This window comes from Podarcis erhardii (genome assembly GCF_964252035.2).
Source record: "Podarcis erhardii genome assembly, chromosome: 11".
Taxonomy (NCBI): Eukaryota; Metazoa; Chordata; class Lepidosauria; order Squamata; family Lacertidae; genus Podarcis; species Podarcis erhardii.
In genome coordinates this window covers 25,475,647-25,502,681 of record NC_138501.1, presented here as the reverse complement: position 1 = coordinate 25,502,681, position 27,035 = coordinate 25,475,647, and the positions used below count along the sequence as shown (strand labels likewise).

The following is a 27,035-nucleotide window of genomic DNA, read 5'->3' as shown; positions in this document are numbered from 1 at the left end:
TACCAAAGCTATTATATGGTTTTTCTATGGGAAAGGGGGTCAATATATTCCAGCAGCCTCACAGGTCTTTGCTGCAAAATATTAACACAACTGACATATGGCTCTCAGATCTGCAGCTTCTCAAACCTTGCTCCCTTAGAATCATTCCAAACTAAGTTCTATCACTGCCTGGTAGGGATCCCTTCTTGTGTGTCTAACATAGCTGTCCGCCTGGAGATCAGGCAAATCCCTGTTAGTGCTCAGATATGGATTCTGAAGATCCATTATTGGTTAAAACTACTCTTTTTCCCTGTTGGGTTGGCACCCTTAACCCTACTGGATTCCTACCAATCCAAATGGAAAGCTACACTGCATGAAAAGCTAAGAGGCTTGGGGTTTTCCCCACAGGCCCTTATAGCTGTAGCTTATGAGAAAGCTAGAGCAATAATCCGCTGACGAATTTGGGATGTGGAACTGCAATGCCACGTGAGCGAGATGAATAAACACCCAACAATAAAAGATAATGGGAGAGGATTTACCCCAGCAAATTATCTGTCAAAATTGCAAATACCTAAATACAGACGGTCATTTACCCTCGCTAGATTCAACGTGCCTCCATACGCTTTATTGCAGGGCAGATTCGAGGGTAAACCATACGCGGAACGAGTCTGCCCCTGCGGCTTGATGGAGGTAGAAACTGTCTCTCATGCCTTGTTACGCTGCCGTTTCTACAGGAATATACGCTCAGTATTTATTACCCCTGCTATACAAAAATCTCCAAATGAATCCAAACTTCAATGTCTAAAATCCCTGGTAGAAGACAAGGATCCTGAGATCACGTTAAGGGTAGCCAAATTCTGTGTGATTGCCATAAAACTTAGCAAACAAGCTGTGCTATCATAATGAGTAAGGCCTTAAATGATAATTTTACGTTATATGTTAGTGACTAAGTTTTAACTTATATATTTTTAACTGTTGCTATATCTTTATTGTCCCTGTTATACCTAATTGCAAATTCAAATGTATCCCTATCATGTTTAATGACTTCCTTGATATTGTATGTGGGCTGGAACTGGTCGGTGACCGAAATAAAAAATTCTTATTCTTCTCATATACTTCGGGATATTAACAATGGGAGATGAATATCTCCACTTCGTGGTTCAAATGATCTATCATGGGATGTTACATACAGCCTTCATGACTAACAGCCATTAGTAGACTTAGCTATCATAAATTTGTCTAATTCCTCTTCAAAGCCATCTAAGCCTGTGACCATCAAATTTTGTGGCACCAGATTCTATAAATAATTTATTTATATTCATTTATTTTAAATCTATATAGCCTGCCCCTCATCACTACTGATACAAGGATGGAGTACAACCTAAAATAAATTATCAGTTTTTTTAAAGTACGTTAAAAACCTAAAAAGCTTAAGTAAGCAGGTATATCTTCACTTAGAGCTGAAATCACAACTGTGTTGATGCCTGACTTGCCTGTAAGGGAAGGGCATTCCATAAACAGGATGCTGCTATGGAAAAGCGTCTATCCATCACCACCACTGGACAAGCCTCCACCAACAATGAAAAGAAGAGTCTTTCCGCTGATCTTAAAGCACAGGCAGACTGAAACAGGGAAATGCACAACTTTAAATATTCAGCTCGCAAGCCATTTAGGGCTTTAAAAGTAGTACCAAACACATTGAATTGGGTTCAAAAGCAAATAGTACTCAATGTAATTATTTGAGTATCATTGCAACATGATCCCTCCTGGCTGCACCAGTCAAATCTCTGGCACATTTCTGAGCTATGTTCAAGGGCAGCTACATTATAATGCATGGACCACTCTGAATAGGCTGTTCCTATCCAATAACCATAGCTGAAAAACCAGCTAAAGCTGGGAAAGGCCTTCCTCACCCCTAAGGCCACCTGGGCCTGGAATGACAATGCTAGATCTAAGAGTGTCTCCAAATTACAGCCCTGTTCCTTCATGGGGAGTGTAACCCCACCCAAAACCGACTGAACATCTACTTTCCAGACATATGAATGTCTACTCACAGTGCCTCTGACTTGTCAGGATTCAGTCTCAGTTTGTTGACCATCATTCAGCCCATTTCTGAATCTAAGAATCAGTTCAGCATCTCCACAGCCACATTTGATTGGGATGGCAATGAAGGGCAAGGGTGGTTAAGAATACAGCCGGTTGACCACTGTACTTCAAGCATGGTGTCCACATGCTCTGGCTGCATTAACTGAAGCACTAGAACAGATAAACTATATACTAGATAGTAGTGAGTCATGAGAAGACTGCATCCGAGCAGTTACCAGTTAACTCTCCTTGCAGCAACCAACCAATCGACCAACTGACAAAACTGCCTGCCACATAGAGGCAGTTAGTCCTCTCGGAATGTTGGACTTGACTGACAGCTTTATATCCCACACTAGGTTGACAGGAGCTGGGACAAAGCAGAGGGAGCTTATCTGGTTGTGTGGCTTTGAATTGCTGACCTTATGATCAGCAAGCCCAAGAGGCTCAGTGGTTTAGACCACAGTGCCACCCGCGTCCCTAACAAATATAAGCAACTTTATCCTCAAAGTGCCTCACAAATTTTCCACAATAGGCTTCTGAGAGTGCCACCACCTTTTTATCTACTGTAAAAGGGTAAAGAACACCTGACAGTTAAGTCCAGTTGCAGACGACTCTGGAGTTGCGACGCTCATCTCACTTTACAGGCCAAGGGAGCTGGCGTCTGTCCGCAGACAGTTTTTCCAGGTCATGTGGCCAGCATGACTAAGCTGCTTCTGGTGCAACAGAACACCGAAACCAGAGCAGTGCACGGAAACACCATTTACCTTCCCACTGGAGCGGTACCTATTTATCTACTTGCACTTTGAAGTGCTTTCGAACTGCTAGGTTGGCAGGAGCTGCGACCGAGCAACGGGCGCTCATCCCGTCGCGGGGATTAAAATCGCCAACCTTCTGATCGGCAAGCCCAAGAGGCTTAGTGGTTTAGACCACAGCGCCACCCACGTCCCTTATCTACTGTACATATGGGTTTAATAACCATTCACCACAGAGAAAAGATCTGTTGGATGGGAACTTGAAGATGCAAGATGCAGTGATAATGCTTTGACATCCCACCTACAAGGCAGACTTGCATTTTAGCTGTCAACCTGCTTGATTCATAGACTACAGTTCGCTATAAAAGGTTTTCTTTCCCTTCCACTCCTCCAGGAACACAAAAACATCATTGAAGCTCCAAAGAGTCCTGATCCTTTTCCTTGCCATTTTACCCACCTGTAACATCAGCAACTTCATTGCCAAAAGTTGTTTGGGAAACTGACCCCAGAGACCACCACCCTAATCTGCATTAGTTTCAACATCCTCTCAGCAGCTTCTGGTTTTACTTTAGCCAGAGCCCTCCTGACATTCCCAATGCTCTAGGAAACCTTGCTTCCTAAGAACTCCACTATCACTTGATGTAGCTCACTGAGGTTTGTTGAGTAAAAGCAAAATCAGGATAAGACCAAATTAACAGTAGTCACAGAGAAATTGAAATGAGCTATATAAAAACAGAAAAAGACCTGGATTTGGTCAATATGTTGAACAGTCCCCACTTTTGTCTTTATATATAGATGAATAGATTCCTCCGGCATTTCAATTGCATTTAATGATTCTACAACTATGATGAAAGCAGCTACGTATTGTATACACCTTTACAAACTTAATTTTAACAAGTCATTTCCAACCTCCCCCCAAAAACCATTTTGGATTAAAAAAAAATCCTACCTGCTTTCAGAAATTGTTTTCACCAAGTCACAATATTTGTTAAGCTTCAGTCAGTATACAGCATAAACCAAAACCTGCCAACTATGGCATTCTACTCATCTTCAAGATGACACAGTATGGAAGTCAACTCCAGAGTCTAAGCAGGGAAGTATCAGTTGATAATAGCTGCAAAGTGCTTCATGCAGCATTCAGCAACAATTTTCCCCAATACAGGGCAATGTGGCTGATAAGACTGACATCAGGGAACTCATCACTGAGGAAGAACACCAATAGCTGAATGGTAGAAGCTTCCATCACCAGTGCCTGAATGTCAGACCACACAAAGAAAATGTGACAAGGGTCACGGCATGGAATTGGTTCTTTATGGCTGAGGGTACAACTCATTAGTGTAGAAAACAATGGAAAGGGCCACAAAGCCCCAAATTAGCATACCTTTTATCAACTGTATAAGAAAAACATTTGGATGGATGGGGAAAAAACTTTCAAACATAAAATTAGTAGAAGAGCTGCATATCCTAGCCCCTCCAGCAATGCAGAGAAAACTTACTGCAATTAAGTGATGAACTTTTGCATAGCATAGAATCCACATAAGCAGCAAAGCAAAACCTGAACAAGTATATACCTCCTGATAAAACCAGAACAGTTCCCATCATTAATTATCACCATAAAACAATTATAAGCTGGAAGGTAACTGAATAAGTCACATTTAGATTAATATTTTATCTTATTAGCCTTTTCATTTAATTAGATTTCTACCAACAGATTTGAATATTTTTCTCAAGTATTCTTAAACATTTTCTTAAGATTCAGCCGATTTCTTCACTTAACAACTAAAATCATTACTTCGTTACATTTTTGATAACCAAATTGCATATCCCGTTGTTTCATAAGAAATGGGTATCTTTTCGTTCTCCCTGAAAACTCACATATACCTGAAGAAATATCCAAAAGGAAGTTGCACATACAATATGTTATGTACTAAGGAATCAGTAGCTTATCATGTTAACATATGAAACTGCCTTTGGTGCATCAATCCCAGTGCTGTCCACTGACTGACAGAGGCTCTCCAAGATTTCAGTCAGATGTCTTTTGCAGCTATGCGACTCAAGATACATTTTAGTTGAAGATGCCAGGAATTGAACCACAGACCTCCCACATGAATAGAATATACTCTATCATTTTGCAATGGGTTCTCCCAAAGAAACAACCCAAAATGTATAATATGTAAACATTATTTGTACTACAGCTCAAACTATCAATATTTCCAGCACTCCCCATTACACCCATTTTCAAGGAACCATGCACTTTTAACACCCCACCCCCCATATTTATATACTTGAACCACTGTAGTAAAAAGGGGGAAATAACTTGAACCAAACATTATGCAAAAAACACCTTAGGTCTACTCATGAGAGACTTGACTTTTATTTACTATTTTATTTACTGCATTTCTATCCCACGTTTTCTGTAAGGAGCTTGTTGGTGCAAGTGGTTCTCCCCTTCCTCATTTTATCCCCACAACAACTCTGTGAGGTAGGTGAGACTGAGAGGCAATGTCTGGCCCAAGATCACCCACATTCTAGTCTGACGCTTTAACCACTACACCACACTGGCTCCAGCTATAAGAATTGCAACAGACTTTCCTCTACAGGGAGTCAGCATCCCATTATATACCGTATTTTTCCCTCTATAACACGCAGATTTTTTCTCCTAAAAAGGAAGGGGAAATGTCTGTGCGTGTTATAAAGCGAATGTGTGGTCCCTGGAGCTGAAAAATCAGGCAAAAATCAGGCAAAAAATCAAATCGCTGCGCTGCACGGAGAAGCGAAACCTGAAAAGAGGAAGTGGCTGCTTTCCTGCATTCTGCCTCAGGGTCTTACTGCCCACCCTCCTCTGTTTCGTTGCTGTGTTTGCTGAAACGGAACAAAGGGCAGGGAAAGCCCCTCCCCTCCAGGCAAGCAGAGGGGAATTCCTCTCTGTGCTGCTGGGGGAGAGGGAGAGAGAGGGGGGAAGGGAGAGAGAGAGGGAGGAGGGGAGGGAGAGAGAGGGGGAGGGAGAGAGAGAGGGGGGAGGGAGAGAGAGAGGGGGAGGGAGGAAGGGAGGGAGGGAGGGAGGGAGAGAGAGAGAGGGAGAGAGAGAGAGAGAGAGAGAGAGAGAGAGAGAGAGAGGTGGCTGGCTTGGGTGGGGGGAAACTTTTGCCTTTCTTTCCTCCCTCCCGTTAAATCCCTCTCCTGCATTCTTAGCCAGCTGCTTCTCTGCACACCCCTCTCATGTCCCTTCGTTTTTCCTTCGCTCCCCACTTAAAATGTGGTTACAAAGCATAGATCCACATGGATCCTCAGGATCTTTGCACTGGGTCACCCCAAATTCACCATCAGATCACATAGCATGTCCATGGCTACAGCCTGCACCAAAAAAATCACGCACCCACTGTTGCCTGGGGCTGCAATGGTGCAAAAACGTGGTTACAAAGCATGGATCCACAGGGATTCTCAGGATTTTTGCATTGGGTCACCCCAAATTCACCATCAGATCACATGTCTGTGGCCACAGCATGAAGCCCAAAAATGATACATCCACTGTTTCATTCAGAATGTTTTTTCCCTTGTTTTCCTCCTCTAAAAACGATGTGCATGTTATGGTCAGGTGCGTGTTATAGAGCGAAAAATACGGTACTTTCTACAGCAATGGGTGTGACATAACTTGATAGGATGAGGCTCGTGACTGGAATATAGAAATTGAGGGGTATAACCTATTCAAAAGGAATAGACCAAACAGGAAGGGAGGAGTAGGAGCATTATATGTAAGGGGTATGTATACTTCTGAAGAGATCCAAGAGTTGGAACAGGGAAGGCAGATTGAGAATAAAAAAGGAGGATGGAAACAACAGCAACAGCACTGTGAGGTTTGCTATAGACCTTCAAGCCAGTCTGAAGACTTGGATGATGACTTCCTACCAAATATTCAAAGAGATATAGTCATAATGGGAGACATCAACTACCCCAATATCTGCTGGAACACAAACTTTGCCAAGAATGTAAGGTCCAACAAATTCCTCCATTGCCTTTTGCTGACAATTTCATTTCCCAGAAGCTGGAAGAAGCAACAAGGTCATCTCTCCTGGCCTTGGTCTTCCAAGGAGGAACTGAATGACGAAGTGAAAGTACTAGGAATCCTGGAAGAAAGTGGTCATACTCTCTTGTGTTTCATTATACAGAGGCAAGGGAAAGCTGAGTATAGTTAGGCATGCCTTATGGACTTTAAGATGGCTGAAGCACTAGAACAGGTTAAAGAACTAATGGGTGAGATCCCATGGTCAGAAATACTTAAACGGAGTCCAAAATGGACAGGAATTTCTTAAAGGTGAAATACTGAAGGCACAAATGCAGACAATTCTAAGAAGAATAGTGGGAAGCAAGAAACCAGGGTTTGTTTGTTTTTTTACAACACTAATGTCTCACATCATATATAGAAAAGACTTTACAACCTGAGAAAAGGCAATGCATGTACTTTTGTAAACAAGGGAAATCTTTTATTATATTATATAATTATATATTTATATAAATATATCATATAAATTATTTTATTTTTTAAAAGAAACCAGTGTTTTTGAATAAGGAGCTTACAGAGGAGCTGAGACATAAGAAGGGCATGTATAAGAAATGAAAAAAGGAGAAATCATGAGGGAAGAGTACACATGAGTAGCCAACAGTTGCCCTTGGGTTCCCTTCCAACTCTACAATTCTATCATAGTTGCTGTGGATGAATCTATTTTAAGCTTGATATATATATATATACACACACTATAACGCTTGTGCTGAAAGTCTTTTTATGACACACACACCCTTTTAAAGTGAATCTTGTCACTAAAATACGCTAAAATTCTGGTTTATCTATATGTGTTTATCTATGACAATTATTAAAATATCTAAACTTCAGATAAGTATTTCCCAAGAGAAATTACTTATTTTAGTTGGTGAAGGATGATTCTAGCAACCCAGATGGACTCCTGCATATGTCCTTTAATTAGTCCTCTCTCGCCTCCTACACCCACAGTTCTAAATTAAATTATTTTCAGATTACATGATCTACTTACCAGAGACTCATGGGAAATACAGTCAGAAGATAAATACACAGTGCAAGATATAAAACAAACAATAGGCCTAGCTGAACATGGAAATAGACATTATGTGAAAGTCATCTGGTTAAAAATATATATGATAGATTTGCCTATTTAATTAAACAGGCATGATAAATTTAACATTTATGAAGGTGCATGAGTCAACATTGGAAAGCAATGGTTCCAATATCTAAATTAGCCTATTTCAATAATTATAGCTACTAAATGTTTTATTCTGCATAGGACACTCATTAATAAATATTTTAAATATTTGTTTATATTTTAAATATTTTAAATATTTAAATAAGCTACCAGTTAAAATATAAGTCTACAACCACTTATTAACTCTTGAAAATTAATCCTATATGCTCCCAATGTCAACAGAATGTGAGTAAAGCAGACATTCTAATTTCATCCTTGCAGTTACAACTACAGTATTTGCTCTCATTTTTTCTTCATAATTTTAATCTTTGGTTGTGCTATTAACATCTTGTGTTCATTATTTATTTCATTGTGAGACTCTTCAAGTTCTCATTTGGGGTAGAAAGTTGGCATATAAATTTTAAAACAAAAACATTTGATAGATGGATTTACTACATAAGCTACCACAATCAAATATTTGAAATAGTACATCTTTGATCTTGCGTATCAGACATGCTGCTTGAGGGGGCCCGGAGCTGTGCGACATCTCCACATCCTGCACACACGCACTGTGTTGTGCGTCCCCCGCAGTGTGCATGTGTGACACAAGCAAGCCCTGTGGTGTGTGTGCACTGCTGCCCCAGAACGGGGGGGGGGGGGGGGCCTTCATTGAAAATTTGGGGGGAGCTTTGCCCCCCCACTTGGCGCCGGTGTTACATATTATCTCACATTGCATTGGACCAAGACTTCATCTATCAATGATGGAAAGACTCCTTCCACACATGGTAGAACTTTGCTCCAGTGGAAAGATCTCACTGGCAGAAGGGAAGCAGCTTTTTCTAGTTCCACCCCCCCCCCCAGCACTAGATAAGTGTACTTTAGATTAGTCTTCATCATGTTTCTCCTGATGATAAGTGTTGGAATTCAAAAGACAAACCCAATGTCTGAAAGTCAACAGATCTCACTAAAGAAAACATTTTTCTGTTTGCAATTTTTTTTTGTACCTTTGTCAAAGGTTTCTGAAAAAAATATGAACGTGTAACAATTTGCACAATATTTAATATTACTGAATATAACACTATTATAAGTAACAAAACTATTTCACTTCAACAGAAAAATAGATTCTTTCATGATGTGAAATTTCAAGCTGTCATCGTCTCATGCATCACCAAGATTCATTTTTTAAATTGTATTTACTGAGTTTTATACACACCTTAGATAATTCATATATGAGCTACAATAAAACAATAACAAAATAAACCATATATGTGGGAGAGGGTAAGCATTATGATGAGAAAAGCAAGAGAGAGAGGATATAAAGGGAGATCATAGCATGTTATCACATATGTTAAGGATAATTATCAATTCTTTCCTGCATTCTCTGACTGACCAAAAGTAGTTTTCTATAGAGTCCCATGTGTTGAAGGTTGAAAAGTGCTGTGTGATAAAGTTGCATATTCAATAAACTTGTAAAATATGGTATAAAATTTGTCTGCTTCTGGTCCTTTTCTTTCAGTTTAAATGTCAGGTTTTCCAAAAGGCCAAATTTCCTTGTACCAAAAACTCAATAAATTACGATGAGATTGTTTCTAATGTTTGGCTATTACCATTCTGGCTGCTACAATGCAAAACATAATTAAGGCTTTCAATAAAATAATTTGCAAAAAACCATCAAAAATAAACAATAACATTATTTGGGAGTTCACCTGTATTTTTGGTTAGTTATTTTACCAATTTCATGGAAAACTTCAGTCCAAAAATTGAATGTTTCCTCACAAGACCACCACATGTGATAGAAAGTTCCTTTTTCACCAGCCATTAGTCTGTGAAACCTTTGTGCTGTGAAATCTGGTGCACCTGGTAAAGGTAAAGGTAAAGCTAAAGGTAAAGGTAAAGGTAAAGGTAAAGGTAAAGGTAAAGGTAAAGGTAAAGGGACCCCTGACCATTAGGTCGAGTCGTGACCGACTCTGGGGTTGCGGCGCTCATCTCGCTTTATTGGCTGAGGGAGCCGGCGTACAGCTTCCGGGTCATGTGGCCAGCATGACTTAAGCCGCTTCTGGCAAACCAGAGCAGCGCACGGAAACGCCGTTTACCTTCCCGCTGGAGCGGTACCTATTTATCTACTTGCACTTTGATGTGCTTTCAAACTGCTAGGTTGGCAGGAACAGGGACCGAGCAACGGGAGCTCACCCCGTCGCGGGGATTCATTTCTTCTGCCTTATCTTACTACTTACACATCCACCAAAATTTAAAACAATTTTTAAGTGCTTTTAAGTTTAATAATATATAAAAAGGTTATAAAATGGAAATAACCAAGATACAGTGGTGCCTCGCAAGACGAAAAGAATCCGTTCCGCGATTCTCTTCGTCTAGCGGTTTTTTTGTCTTGAGAAGCAAGCCCATTGACGGCTTAGCGGATTAGCGCTATTAGCGGTTTAGCGGCTTTTAGTGGCTTATCGGCTTAGCGGATAAGCGGCTTAGAAAAAGGGGGGGGTAAAAAACTCCGCAGGAACTCGCAAGACATTTTCGTCTTGCGAAGCAAGCCCATAGGAAATTCGTTTTGCAAAGCACCTCCAAAACGCAAAACTCTTTCGTCTAGCGAGTTTTCCGTCTTGCGAGGCATTCGTCTTGCGGGGCACCACTGTATTTCCATGAGCCTGGTAGCATGCTCAGAAACCACATTTTTCTCATTCTGATATGTGAAAAAATGTGCTCATTTGATGTCTAAGTGCCAATATAAAACTATAAAATATTTTGGAATTTCATAATTCAACATTGTGAGAAAATAGCAATTGCACCTGTCATTTGTAAATAGAAAGATTTAGTTTCAAACAGTTAAGAAATATCATCTAAAATCCATCTACTTATGTGCTCTTACATTATATATACACTGAAACTGGTAGCTCTTCATTCCCCAAGGAACCCTTGAGATTCTTGTTCTCTGAGGGGTTACAGAACTCAAAACTATAGCTCCTGAGGGTTTCTGGTAGAAACCATGACACAGTGATGTGATCCATGTCCCAACTTCAATCAAGGTTCTGCAAATGATAACAGGGGTCGCTTTCTTCATTTGTACAAAATCTTTCTGTTGGATAGCTACAGCCAACAGGAAATTTAGTTTCAAACAAGTTTCAGTGCATAGGTTTGTGCTTTTGTGGTAGCTTAGTGAAGTTATTGTAGTTAGAAGGTGGCTGCTGATCTAGTAGAATGCCATGCCTTATGATTCCATATTTGAGCCTAATTTTCACTACTGACTATGCTTTTAGGTTTAAGGCCTTGCAACATGTTCAATATCTTTGTTCAGACATCATGACTTCTTTAGTACTGTAGCTCTGCCATCCCCACCATACAACTGCAAAAACAGTTATATGCAATCATAGTTATGACATCTACTCCATTAGCCACCCTTTCCCCATATACAGTAAAAAAATTTAAGTAGAAACACTGCTTTCCTATAAGAAATGTAACCTAAACAATATATTTTTTCAAACAGGGAACACATAGCAAATTGCACTGGAAGGGTGATAATGAAAAAGCAACACCATTTATTAATTTTGTATAAGTTATATTCAACCCTAGAGATTCCTTGGAGGGAAAGAACATGTCTGAATTTCACTATACAGTGCCACAGGCAGAAAGTGAGAGAAACTAAACAAGCACATCCTGAAGGGAGAGAAAATGCCTGCAGCAGCAAATGACCTACTACATACCTCACTGGAAATGTTTTGATGTTATAATTTGTTAATTTCAAGAAAAAAGACAATTATCAACAATTACAGTTTGTTCTCATAGAACTATTTAACTTTTTTAAAAAAAATGATCAAAAATGACATATTATTATTATTCAAAAGAATGATGAATTTTCAAAAGATTATGAAACCACATAATTTTGCATGAGAACCCCTTGCCAAATTTATTCCTTGATTACTTATGGTAGGACGGTTCATGACAGGATTAAAACACTTGAATTTCTGTAATAGAACTATATTCTGCTGCTTATCAGGCAGAAGAATGTTACTGAACTATACATTTAATGGTCTGAATTAGCAAGCACTTCTCCCTGTTGAATTGCAAGGTATTTTAAATAATGACACATGCTTTTTAAAAAATCAACTTTGCTTTGGCAGTTGGATTGAATCATAAATACATTTATATGCCCCTATTAGGGCTGGCATTTGAACAGTTAAAAAGCACATCTTGGTAAACTGACTGGTAAAGTTTTGAAAGAGGTATAATAAAAGTATACTAATTACAAAATGACTATCTTCTGGATATTCTGTAGTCCAGCCTCAGAACCTTTATAAAGCATTTTGCCACATCACATAGCACACCATGGCTATATTCTTCTTCACTTTAGCAAATGCAGAGATACTTGTGACCTGTGTAAAATTGTCACCTTTTCTTGATAAATTGTCTTAATATATTGGTTTTCAACCAGTGTGCTGTGGCACCCTGGGGTGACCTGAGTGCAGGGGAGCCCCAGGGGGCCGTCCTTTCCTTAACTTGCAGCCCATATATTCTTGCATTATATATCTCTCTCTTTCTCTCTGAGGAACATTCCAGGGAACCAGCAGCTTTAACTTGCAGCCCATTTTCTTCCCAAAATATAACAGCAGCAAAAAAAGAAGTGGGGAAACACTTTTGCATGACTGTTTTACTTCTTAAAGTGTTTTAAATTTGTTGTTAGCCACCCTGAGTGCGGTTTTTGAACCAGGAAGGGGGGGTATAAATAAAAAAATAGTATTATTTATTTATTTATTTTTATTATTAAAATATTTTCCCCACAACAACAACAAATCCTCCCCAGCTTCAATAACTAACAGTTCCTTAGATTTACACAAAGGGCTTGAAAAACAGCAAAGTAGCATAATGGTATGTGTGCCTGGATGTGTGTGCTCTATAAGTAGGGATTTAAAAGTAACCCTGAAAATGAGCAGTGTCTTCTCTGTTTCTCTCTCCTATCCCCAACATCCTTTCCCTCTATTTCTTTTTACCTCCCCCCCGGCAACCCTCCCCTTTTCCGTAACAGTCACCCAGCTTTATGGGAAGAGAACCATGTATGCAGAACCTGTGCTGTGTGTTTCTCGCTTTCCCCACAGTAACAAAATATTTCTGCTTCTGATCTTAATTTTGTTTTGCCCTCTCCATTCCCCACACATGTGCACACTAATTTCGGGAAAGGCAGGCTGGGGCGTCAGCTCGGCCCTGCAGAGCAGAGGCGTCACTTGGGTTCCTGTCAACACATGCTCTCCCACATACACGCACACCCAAAATGGTGCCAAAAAGGGGTGGGGGAGATGGAGTGGGGGCAGAATGGGAAAATCCCCACTTATGCGCATACTGTAACAGAACCCCAGTGTAAGTGGCTTCCGTTACAGGGGAGCCACAGAAAGAATGTGGTTGGCCATGGGAGCCGTGCTCTCAAAACGGTTGAAAACCACTAGTCTAATACCAAGGGCTTAGCATCTTTTAGCAGAGCGCAGTGATCAACTGGGTATATACCGGTAAGCGGTGAGATGATCTTTCAGGTATTCTGGTCCCAAGCTGTACAGTATAGGACTTCATACACCCCAAAACTGTCACTCTGAAATTAGCCCATTAGCAATATCCTGCTCCAGTAAGCAGTCAATCTGCTGTATTTTGCACTAGCTGCAGCTTCCAGACCAACTTCAAAGGCAGCCCCACAAACAGAAACTGCGGTAATCCAGTCTGGAGAATGGAAATATCAATGAAAAATGGAAGGGAATTAAAAGTGTGTGGCAATTGTAAGAGAAATTCTAAATTCATAACTGTGTAAGTATTTAAAAAGTATACAAAATAAAGCTCAACTCTTTATGAACCATTTGAAAGCACCACGAAAGAGGAACAATCAGTGTTTTATTTATTAAATATTTAGCTTACATATTCACCTAAGCCATATATGGGTTACTATCCCAAACTACAGTCAAGATTTCATTTTTCTTCACATTTCCTTAAAGTGGGAATATTAAATAAATAATTAATGAAGGTTAGGACTCTTTCATACTAAACCAATTCATACATTATTTATCAGTATTTAGTATTTCCCACACACTGTTTGGAGGCATTTAAATAACCTCCTGAATTTGAAAACCGCAAGCTTCATACCATATGCAGAAGTATGTAAATCTTTTATTTTAAACATGCTACTAGATATTTCAAAAATAATATATGAAAACAGCCTAAATTTGGCTTCTTATTTTCCCTGACTCCAAGCCCTTGCCTTCAACTGCTACAGATTCCATTTGACCTTTATCCGCATGGGTATGTTAAATGTAGATATGTAAAACTGACTAAATGTTAGTGAAAAATTAATTTCTATTTATTCTATATATTTTGTTTAGTTGAATGCTGCTGTATATACAGGAAGGGGAAAGAGGTGGGTTTACTGGCCATAGGAAGAACCATGAGTTGTGACAGTTACTTTATTGTTAAAAAGAAGATACACAGATTTCTGCAGCTAAAAGACAGTAAAAACAGATTAATTCTTAAGAGCTACATTAAATTTAAACTAAAGTTAAAGGTTAAGAAACAAAAGAAATGTAAAGACCTTCCCTGTCTCTAATCTTTTTATTCTTAACCAATACCACTCAAGAATCTTCAACTAATTATTATGTTTTATTGACGGCATCTTTCCCTGGGGAGGTTATTTAAAAAGTTTAACCCCTGAGCAAGTCATGGCTTCTCCTCCCTTTGAAAGTGTCAAGTGCATTGATTATAACTGCAGGAAGTGTTACCTTCTACCCAGAGATTCTCACCCTGCACAATCTTAAACACTGTATCCCTCCCAAAACAGCTTTGATTCAGCAATTCAGGCCTCTTCAGCTGATATTAAAGGCAGAAGCACCACAGAAAAGGGATCAGCAGTTAAAATGAAATACAAAGCGGGGGAGGGACACAGATCTTGGATATGGTAGCACAAAGCTGGAGAAAAGCAGATTTGAAAAAGACATCAGAGTGACTAAAAAAGAACAATATGACAGAAATTAAACATGATTTTTATGCATGGCTTCGAAGCATTTAAACTCATCTCAACCGCCATTGAAATTCTGATCATACCCAAACCCCAAGGCTTTTGACATACTTTCATAAATCCACACCTCCTCTCTCTCTTGTCTAATCTCCAGAGTCACTGTGAGGTATCCCACAAGTTAAAGTGGTAAAAATGCTGAATTCTAATATCCATATGAACCCACAGAAAATACCACTTAATTGTCAAAATGAAAAACAGACACAAGAAACATAAAATACTGTAAATATTCACTAGGTGGCATTTTCCAATGCTTAATGGTTAACAAAAAAATGCACCTTTCAAAATACATATATATCTAGCAAGATTTAATAGTAATTTCTCTAGCTTAATGGAGAAAGTTGCAACAAAATAATGCTGCAGATATTATATGACCATAATAATGATTTATCAGGACACAAAGAAAACACCACCATACATTTAATTCATTTTGTGATCTTCAGAATTAAAATTCTTAGAACGCTATTAGAATTCAGAAGTAAACAGCCACTGAGATGAATCATAGAAACAGTGCCCAAACTTCCACAAAGTAATTGGATTTTCAGAACTGCAAGTGGGTTTATTCCAATTCAGTTATGACAGGGCCAGAAGGTAATGATACATCTGCCATGATGCAACAAGCAGACCTGTCTTCTGTCAAGAGTTGAAATCATAAAGGAATAAGCTGTCGTTAACAACCTCTCTCCAAACACTAGAGCTGTCATCTCATTGTTTTCCTTTGCTGGCATGGGGGCTAGGGTGGGCTTATATAGCCTGTCATTCAATATTACTCCAAGCATTTAACCTTCCCTCTCAATCTTCTTTAAGCAATCTTTGACTGAACTTAGACAAATTTATGACTAATTACCTACTTATAAAGTTTCTGTATAAAATTCATTTGGATATAAATCCATTCAATCAGAATTTAACAGGCACTATGTATTGCAAATAAATATATAACTACCACACATTTTTTAAAAGGAAATAAAACATATACAGTGGTACCTTGGTTTATGAACTTAATCCGTTTCGGAAGTCTGTTCTTAAACCAAAGCGTTCTTAAACCAAGGCGTGCTTTCCCATAGCAGCGGGGGACTCAATTTATAAATGGAACACACTCAACAAGAAGCGAAACATGTTCTTATTCCAAGGCAAAGTTCACAAACTAAAACAGCTACTTCCGGGTTTGCAGCGTTCTTAATCCAAGTTGTTCATAAACTAAGCTGTTCTTAAACAAAGGTACCACTGTATGTCTATGCTCTCAGTATTTCCTATTTTTGTATATGTATGTTTGGGATAAGGAAGAACTTTTTTTTTTTTACATTCAGTATCTTATTAAATATATTTTCAAAACTGTTATCATGACCAACTTAATCATATAAAACTTAACGACAAAAATCCAGAGTTGTTTCAGGCGGGCACAAGAGCTAGCGTATGCAAGTAAGTATTTTTTACTTTTTATCTTACCTCTCACTTCTAAAAGTCCCCTCAGTTAAAACAACAGCAACAACCCATACAGCACCAGGAAATTAAGAGACATACTAATAGAGAAGCATGGGCACAAAACCTTATTGGATAGGGAACTAATTGTGCAGTTCTTGGATTTGGACTCTCAGCCAAAGTGTGAAAATACATGCTAAATGCTTGCTGCAACAAATAATATATACAATGTCTCAGGATGTCGACTGCATGAGGCATATTTTATTGCATTGGGGACAATATGGTCAAGCTAGGGAACTACTGATTAAGCCTCTATTGGCAAATCGGCCAGGTCAATCTGAAGCCTACTATATCAAATATCTCCTGGACGTTAAGTCCAATCATATCACAATGGCCGTGGCAAAGTTTCCCTCAGTAATCATACAAATCGAAGATCAGCATACCCATGACTAAACAAATAACGCTCGGTCTTCCTTTCCTGGGGGGGTTGTCTGTATGAATCTGTATTTTATTCTGAATCCATGTTATGGGTGGTTGGACCACAATAAAGATTATTATTAAATAAGATATACCTCTTCAAGAATCCACCAGAACGACCAATCCCTGGCTCTGAAGCCAAATACACTTCAAACCTACAAGGCTTTCTGAGAGCAGGGAAGTTTTCACAAGCCCTTCCCAAATCTATGGACCCGAATCAGACACTGAAATGAATACTTCTACCATACATACATGAAATGCATGTACATATGGATAATTAAGAGCTTTTATTTGCACATATCCAATCTAGAGATGGATCTAGTAGCCCACCAGAGAGTGTATATTGAAGACTTGCAGAAGAATAGGAATAATTTTACCTTGACTGTTAAACACTTTTTGGATGGGAATGAGAAACAGTGCTGAAACGAGTTATTGGCAGAGAAATGGAAGCAGGAAGAACTACCAACGATAGAGGAATGGCAGATGAAACTGATGGACTACGCAGAATTGGATAAGATGACAGGGAGAATTTGAAACCAGCGGGACCAGAAATTATTGAAAGACTGGAGTAAATATATGAGTTATCTGAAAGACAATTGTAACCAACCGACTATGCTTGTAGGACTACAAGAAGTTTTGTAAGGAGAACTGTATGAAATATTGCAGAAAAGATTTATGAGAATGGATTTTAAGTTATGGATTATTAAAAGTAATAGTTAGGATAACAAATGTAAGATTAAGAGATGAGGTTTGAAAATCATTAGACACGGTTGATGGAAGTCTCAGGCTAAAATAGCCAAAATGTTGTATAAGATGAGATGAGATGTTCTGTTTGGAAAATATATGTAAAAACTAATAAAAATGTATATTTTTTAAAAAGAGAAAACAGTGCTGAAACAATTCTCCCCATTTCTGCACTTTTTAAATTCCCTGATGCAGCAATAGACCCTTACCCAGCTGAATAAAGCATAGACCTTAAATGGCTAACCTGTGACCCTCCAGATGTTGTTGAACTCCAACTCCCATCGGCCCCAGCCAGCATGGCCAATGGTTAGGTATTGGGAATTGTAGTCCAACAACACCTGGAGGGCACCATGTTAGCTGCCCCGAAATTAGAATGATGAAGTTAGAATTTTATCTAAAGCAGACCTTTAGTATTTGTTACTTGGAGGAAAAAATGGCAGAACTCTGAAACCTTCATTTTCAACCCCACTGAAGTTGTTTAGGTTCAGCTCACAATAATACTAATCCCCCTAACAATGACTCTGTTTTAAAACAGTTTCTGTAAAAATGAAAATTGGTCTGCATTTTCCCCTCCTGTTCAAGGCTTTGAACCATATTTGAAGGCAGGTTTCACGCAAAACAGAAAAAGATGTGTAATTTATAAATTTATAAAAACTACTCATGGTTTATCATAACCAGAAGCATCAGAAAGTCTTAAAATGAAGACATTCACCGCTTAACCTTTGAATGAAAAACACAGTTTAAATCCAACCTGAGTGCACTTTTTCATTGCAGAATTTATTCAGTAGTTCTACAATATGGTCTAATTTGTCATCACCTGCACAACTGTCACTCACTTTACCATTTACAGTTTTCTTTCCAAACTAAAGCACCCAGGACCCCCCCCCCAAAAAAAAATATCCCAGCAGACTTCCACTTGGTGACAACACAGAAATGAACTCTCTCAGTGGTAGCACTCACCCTTTGGAATGCCTTTCAACAGGTGGTTCAGGAGGTGGAGATAGTAACCAGTTACAAATGCTTCTTAAAGATTTCCTGGACTCTGATTTCTAATTCTTAAACTATTTTTTTTCTTTTTGAGCACTGCTCAGTTTTACATATTTTTGTTCTGCGTTTAATCAACTTTTTAAAAATTGTTATATTTTTATATGAAATTCTATTGTTTTTTCCTAATGTTTTATATAAAGCACTTAAGAAATTTATTTTCATATTAAGCATTTTATACATTTTATAAATAAATAAATGGGATAGAAATGAGTAAATAAATCCTATGTGGTTTTTTTAAAGCAAAAAATGAACAGAAGCAGGTAAGTCCCTTCTTCTGACACACCATGGACGGCTTTATTTTGGGACATTTTATCACCCACCAAGACACATTAGAATTCTGCTTGGGGCTGAAAAGGTTACTGTAAAACTGTCTGTGTCAGTTTCTTAGTTTCGATTAAAAAATTAACGTATTGGGTAAAATGTTTCCAATGTGTTTTTTCTCCTGACATAAGCCACATGACTTTCTTTGGGACATTATTACTGCTGCAAGATACATTGGAAGACAGTGGGGGGGGGGGAGAGATTACCTATGTCACGCTCCCTTTTTTTGTTTTCATGGGAGTATTCCTCTGTGGGTGTGTTAAAAGCTCACACAGCATTGTGAAACACTGGAGCACGTTTTGTGTTAAGAATCTGACTTAGTCCAACTAATTTTAATAGGTCCATTTGTATGCTTCATAGAAGATCTCTTTCTATAAGGGTACAAGTTCAAATGCCTTCTAGGATCAACTTCCTGTAATAATAGACAGAACAATTTGTGCTTCAGATGGAGATAAGGAAAACTTCAAGCTGATGAAATTCAACTGAAAATGTCAGTAGTTTTAAAAAGATTTTTGGATTGATTTATCTTCTCCAAAGACCACACGGCAGTTCCTATAACAGTATTCAATGTAAGTAAACAACAACTGTTTCCTCAAATAAAAGAATTATTATGCAAAAGTTTTAGAAATCTAAAGAAAATTGGCAGTTATATACAAGTTTGATGTACATTAAAAAAACAAAATCTCATAATATTATGAAAAATTGTTGAGTATAAAAAACAAACATATTTCAAAAGGCCAAATAAATATCCTACCTCAATAGCTCTTTTAATGTATGGAATCTGAGTGCCACTGTCCAGATCTTCATTTATAATAAGCCTTCTTGCCCACTGTCCTGCTCGAACAACACCGCTACCGTGAATTAAAACCATCAGTTTGTCTGGATTTGTCATTGCATCCTCACTCATAAAGATAAAACTCCGGGGTTCACCTTCCACGACATCTACCTAAAATGAAAACAGTGTGTTTATTAGCAGCTTATTGAATTATATAGCTTACATCAATAAATCTATTCAGACTATCCAACAGCTGCAACTAGCAATTAATTGCTTAGTTAGACCTGGAGTCTGGAAAATAAGTTGCCTACTATATGTCCTCAGTATTCATTACAGGTAGGTAGCCGTGTTGGTCTGTCGTAGTAGAAAGAAAATTTTAAAAAATTCCTTCCGGTAGCACCTTACGAGACCAACTAAGTTTGTTATTGGTATGAGCTTTCATGTGCATGCACACTTCTTCAGATACACCAGTATTCATTGTTAGCAGATCCACTCACAAAGGTGTTAATGCATGCTGGAAGAGCAAACCCTACAGGTGGGATTCACCTAATGAGTTCTATCAGTGGAAGCCAGGAATGAAGACTTCTGATGGTACAATGGTGCTTCCTCCCCCTCCTCCCCACATACCGCTAAAGTAGGTTGAGGGGGGTCAGGAGACCCCGAAAACAGCACACAGTGGGTGTGGGTGTTTCTGTCTGGCAAGCTGAAATACTTGTACAGATGGAATGTTCATCATAGTACAACACTGATTTCCACCCTAAGTGCTCAAATCGTAATCACTCCCAGTAAATTTTCCTCTTTGTATGTTTTAAAAAACTGTGTATGCATCCTAGGCTTTCAGAAAAGGAATACAGAGTGATATTTTTAATCTCACAACAGCCTGTGAGGTAGATTAGATGATGACTTGTCCAAGGTCGACAAACAATGACAAACAGAGCAGTTCATAGTTGAGCAGGGACTGCAAACTAAAAGTCGCTTTGTGCTAACTATACCAAAGAACAAACAATTAAATTCAAAATGCCACAGAAGTCACAAACGCAGTTCCACCAGCAGTACAGAATGTCACAATTGCCTCACATAAGATGGGCAGCCTATCTGCATAAAGTTGATAAGGTCATACCCTGGGTATTACCCTGCCCACTTCTGGCAGTAATCTGTCTACACCATCACAGATATCTGCTTAAAAATACAGTCTGAATGGGTAATCACAACAGTTTTATTACTCTAGTGGACAATCCCTGCTTGGAGATCAGTAATTGCACCCCATTGGTCCTGCTAACCTTATCTGTAGCCCTTGCTGGTTTATCATGAGGTGTTGGCGACTTTAGAATTGCTCAAGTGGCTCCACTTGTTTATGTCAGGAAGGTCACAGATGCTGATATGTCATCTTCACTCTCTCATGGAGTTTTATAGGATTATATCTTTTATTCCCTCCTTTGAAACCTCTAGGCAAGATTACATGTAATAAGCCCTATTTTTTTTTAAAAAAAATCTTGCTCAGATCCTACCATTTGAAGACTAGATATGTGTGAGCCAACTGAAACTCTGGTCTTGTAACTTAGGGTTGATCAGAACATACATTAGCACACATGGGTTATAGCGTCTGGCTACCCAGTTGCACCCCTATCTGGGCAGGGATAGCTTAACTTCTGTCATCTATGCTCTGATAACCTCTGCTGGAAACTTCAGTCGGTGCAGAATTCAACATCCAGGTTGCCTACCAGGGCAAGATGGTTTGAGCATATAATGCCAATCCTGGCCTGACTGCACTGGCTGCCAATTAGTTTCTGGGCCCAATTCAAACAGCTGATATTGACCAATAAAGCCTTAAATGGCTCAGGCCCACAATACCTCAAGGGCTGCCTTTCCTCATATGAACCAACTCAGACCTGTGATCATCAACTGAGGCCCTTCTTCATGTGCCTCCTCCATGAGATGGCAGGAGGGCAGCAACGTGAGAATGGACCTTTTCTGGGGTGGCTCCTCACTTATGGAATGTTAGTCTTAGGGAGGCCCGCCAGGTGCCTTCGTTACAAATATTTAGGTGACAGGCAAAGACATGGACCTTTTCTGTGGTGGCTCCTCACTTATGGAATGTTAGTCTCAGGGAGGCCCGTTACAAATAATTAGGTGCCAGGCCTCTGGCTAATTAAACAATGTACAGTCTTTTAAACTGTGTGTAGTGGGGTTATTGTTATTGTTTGCTACTATGATCTGTGTTTTTGTTTGTTTGTATCTCCCTCTCAAAAACATCCTGTGATGCACATAATGAGTGAGTGACTTGCTCACAGGCACCAATGAACTTCACAAGTAAGTGTGGATTTTGAATCCTGCTCTCCTGACTCTGCTCACTGTATCACACTCTCTCAAGTGTGAGGTATAAGCCCATTAAACAACCATATATTTGCTACATAATACACCATAATTCATCACTTCCAGATGTACGTACGTGTTTGTGTGTGCGTGCGTGTACTCACTGGAGCCTTAGTTCTTGCATTGCTAAGAATATCTCATTAATGCTAATGGGTATTAAAGCACCAGCACCTCCAAAACAGCTCAAGCAATCAATGCAAAATGTTGGCATTTGGCAAAATGCTCATATTTAAAGCATTGTTAAGAATGGATTACAGTACTGAATAGGTTATTTCCTTTAAGCAGTAAAAATAATAATAATGCACCACTGTTGTCCAAATAAGTGTTCAGAAGTACACAAGTATCTAGTTTCCAGCATGGGGACATATTAGATCCACAGTTATTATCTGGGCCAGTCTGGCCAAATTAGAAACTCCAGTTTCAATTATGTATACTACATTCTACGTGGAATTGCCCTTTAAGACAGTCCAGAAATTTCAGCTGTCCAGAATGAAGTCAGCAGAATTCTGTCAGGGGGTAGATCACAGCACATTACTCTGATCATTTACCAACATGGGTAACTGGCAATTTATTTTCAGGCTCAGCTCAATAGGTTGGCTTGGGGCTAGGATGTCTTCAAATCTCCTTCTCCAGTAAGAATTTGCCTGGGAACTCCCATTTCACTACAGAGGTTTTCAGTGTTCCTTTTTCAAGCTACTTCAAGAGTGTGTGAGATCGCTCTGGGAGGCAAGGGGTGGCCGCGGTGGTGGTTTCCCAACTGTAGTGCTCAGATTATGGAAAGGTTTGCCTAGGAAGATTTGCTTGGTGCCTGGCACTGCCTGACTTTTTGACAGACACCTTTATTTGAGTGAGCCTTCTTCTGACTTGCCTTCATTGATGTTTCAACTGCTTTTTAATGTTTCATTGTTTGTTTATATTTATCATTTCATAGTTTCTCTCTGTCCTTGTTTCACTGTGAGCTGCACTGAATAGACTGTGCTGTAGAGAGGCAATTTAGAAATTATTTAAATAAATCAATAAGCTACGAGCAGGGCATAATGGGAAGGCAGCAGCATTTTCAACATGTCAAACTATAGTGAGAATACAGAGGATGAAGAATCCTGATCCTGAGGCAGAAGTTCCCATTGGGCCCAAGATAAGGACTGTTTGAGCGGATTGGTGACAGTTCACAGAAGAAATCGGAGGAAATGCTGTTCTTCTGATGGTGATCAAAAACATCAGGGTCCCAGTGCCAGCAATTGTAAAACAAAGGGAAAAAAAAGGGTCTCACACTGCTATGAAGTAAAGTAATGGCCTTTCCATAGCGCTTAACACTAGTTCTGAAGAATTCCTTCCAGTAGCACCTTAAAGACCAACTGAGTTAGTTCTAGGTATGAGCTTTCGTGTGCATGCACACTTCTTCAGATACCTGCATGCACACGAAAGCTCATACCTAGAACTAACTCAGTTGGTCTTTAAGGTGCTACTGGAAGGAATTTTTTTATTTTGTTTTGACCATGGCAGACCAACACGGCTACCTATCTGTAACTAGTTCTGAAGAGTTTCCCTACAAACAGCCTGCAAGACTGGTTACCTATGTGTGAGACTATATATACAGGATCAATTCATAACTGGGTACATAGCTCCAACTTGGAAAGTTGTTCTAAGTACACCTAAGGGCATGGGCAGAATGAAGCCCCTAAGAACTTGCTTATATTATGCGTTGCCACTGTCCCATTATTTCCAATATACAGTACTACAGCTTTAGGTAGACCATGGTATATGTAACGATCAGCTTTATCTGCAAAATTTCCCTGGGCTTTTATAATACATCTGTGAAGTTTCCCCCCTTTGGTCACTTCTCCTGGGGATTGTTCTCAAACATCAGCCAGTGTTTTTCATTGTAGATGCATGGGGAATTTAGTTCTGGTTACTTCTCACAGCAGGCTACTGAATGCTTGTGTGTAAAAAATCCAGACTATGATCTGTCAAGGCAATTGATGAGAAAAAGATACTACAAAGTCAGATAAATATAATGTAAGACTAAACTTTCAGCAAATGTAGCTCAACTGATTTAGAAACCATGTCTGCCATTGATCTGAGACATTAAATTATCTTGTGTTTCAGTTCATACGATCCAAATTATTTGCAAAAAAATAAGGTAAATTAGAGTGTGAATTCCCTGAACTGCAAGTGTTAATATTACTCTTTATTCCATCTTCAATTCAAAGTGTGTTTGGTTTGGTTGTTAGAAACAAACACATATTTCTCATCCAAGAGTAGCACTCAGACCAATCTCTTATTCATACTTATAAAGGTAAAGGGCCCCTGACAGTTAAGTCCAGTCGCGGACGACTTTGGGGTTGTGGAGCTCATCTTGCTTTACTGGCCGAGGGAGCCGGCGTACAGCTTCCAGGTCAGGTGGCTAGCATGACTAAGCCGCTTCTGGCAAACCAGAGCAGTGCACGGAAATGCCATTTACCTTCCCGCCGGAGAGGTACCTATTTATCTACTTGCACTGCGTGCTTTCGAACTGCTAGGTTGGCAGGAGCAGGGACTGAGCAATGGGAGCTCACCCCATTGCAGGGATTCGAACCGCTGGCCTTCTGATCGGCTCTGTGATTTAACCCCATGCACCACCCGCGTCTCCATTCATACGTATATTGCAGCTGATTTAGGTTTTGGTAATGGAAGATTTGGTTAGTTTGTTTAGAAATGCCATTTGTCTGTCAGTTTGTTTGTTTAATTTCATTTATATCTCAGCCTTTTCTCCAAGGAGCTCAAGGCAGGGTACATAGTTCTTGCCCTATTATGAGCAAATTTTACTCTCTTTTTCTCAATAACTACTGCTATAGAACCATTTCCAATATTCTTGGGAGCATGGGCAAGAGGAAAACAAAGCTATGCATTATAAAATACTCAGTTTACATATCTAAATATGGACTAGCCATCATATGTTTACCATTCACATTTGGAATCAACCTTTACCAGCTTAATCTTAATTGCATTTGGAAACATTTCTTCAAGCCGATTTGTCTTCAAACTGCTGTAATTCATTAAATGAAGCTTTCACTAAAGGATACACATAAAAAGGTCACACCGGTGTCCAATCACACTTTATTGACAAGTCAACCTAGTATACCATTTATTTCTCATCACACTGAAAATGTACAAAGCAATTTGTATCTTGACAATTCACTGTTTATATCTGCTTCCACTTTTTCCAAAAGATTACATAATTACATTTATGGTCTAAGATTCTTTTTTTATTATATCAATCTATGTTAGTACTGCTCTTCGTATATAAAGCTTCCAATATTACTTTTTTGACCCAGGAGTATTAATTCATCTTAATGCATACTGACTTTTTATTGGAGAGGACTACTTTCCTACTTTGCACTCTTATTTTTACTAATTGGACATTCCTTATTACATACTTCCAAGGAAGCCTCCAGTAAAAACACAGAATAAACACAATATAAACATAAGATCTTCAAACAATAAAATAGTATAAAACAACTCAGCTGCAGCCAATATAGTAATTTTTAAATGACCTCACTAATCCTTAACGATTTGGTGCAATGAAAACATCTCTATGCATAAAAAAATGCAACAGGGCCAGCCCTAAAACCTTTCTTTTAAAATAAGTTCTGTAATGTTGGTATCACTGCAAAGACCTTGTGCTTTGTCCCTACTGATCTTACAAGTGCAAAAAAGCATGGTTTAGAATAAAGCATTCCCTGAAGATCCTCAGACACTGAGAGGGCTATACTGTAGAGCAGGGACGTCCAACTTCCAAGAGACTGCAATCTACTCACATGATTAAAATCTGGCAGTGATCTACCCCCTTTTTTAAGGGAGATATGTCCTGTTTTTTGGGGGGGGGTTCAGTTCAATGTTGTTGAGCATCTTTTAGGGAGGAAATATTTGTTAATTTAGGGGCTTAGGTCAAATAAATAAAATAAGGCGCTCATCAAGAGATCGCTAATGAGACCGTCAGCCTCGCTGCAAAAACTCAGACTTTAGCTCTAGTGATCAAGGGGCAAGGGGGTGGGGCTGGATGGAGGTGCCAGTGATCTACCATGATCTACCAAAACCTCCCAGGGATCGACCTTGCTGTAGAGAAAACACTCAACAAATGCAGCCCCACATAAATTGCCCACAATAGTGGGCAGACTAATGTTCTTTGCGAAGTCAAAACTATTCTGCTCAGATTACTCTTGATTGCAAGAGTATAATTAAGTAAGTATAATCCCATCTAGATTATACTAGTGGTGAAGGACTTCTGGGAAAGGAAATGGTGGTATTAGCTGTCTATCTGTCAGCTCTCTGCTAAGAGAAGATAATTTTGTGGTGACTGCTAATAGTCAGATAGATGGTCTGACTATTAAATCACTCTGGAAATATGGGTGATCAGGGAGAAACCTCAAATGCATTGATCAAGACCATTTTCTGTGATCTGTGTCTAGGGGCTTAGACGGGAACTAGAATGAGCTAGCAAGATGAGGCACCAACATCACACCCAAATATGGAAAACTGTTTGAAACTCAAGAATTTTCAAAAAGCCGCTTATGAAATGCACACGATTTTGCAATTTATGAAAAAGGTTTGGTATTACATGGAATGCAGACGAGTCCTTGTGCAAGTTTAAACTAAGCCAGTAACTCAATGAAAATCTTAAATTTATCCAACAACAACAATTTGGTTTCTAACCATCTTTCAACAATAATAATTTGATTTATTACCAGCCCTTCACCACAAGGTCCCAGGGAGCGTCACAAGAATTTAAGGGGCAGAAAAGCACATTAAAAAGTTTTAAATAAATT

The 27,035-nt window shown here is 39.1% G+C and overlaps 1 protein-coding gene across 5 annotated transcripts in view; it reads right to left on the bottom strand.

Annotated features, from left to right (window-relative positions):
- Positions 1-27,035, bottom strand: part of ARB2A (ARB2 cotranscriptional regulator A) — a 204,628-nt gene that overhangs the window by 154,304 nt on the left and 23,289 nt on the right. For all 5 annotated transcript variants that reach the window (XM_081880534.1, XM_081880536.1, XM_081880537.1 and 2 more), the window contains one exon: positions 19,837-20,028. In XM_081880534.1, the coding sequence (XP_081736660.1) occupies positions 19,837-20,028 (192 nt within the window). The remainder of the gene's footprint in view (positions 1-19,836; positions 20,029-27,035) is intronic.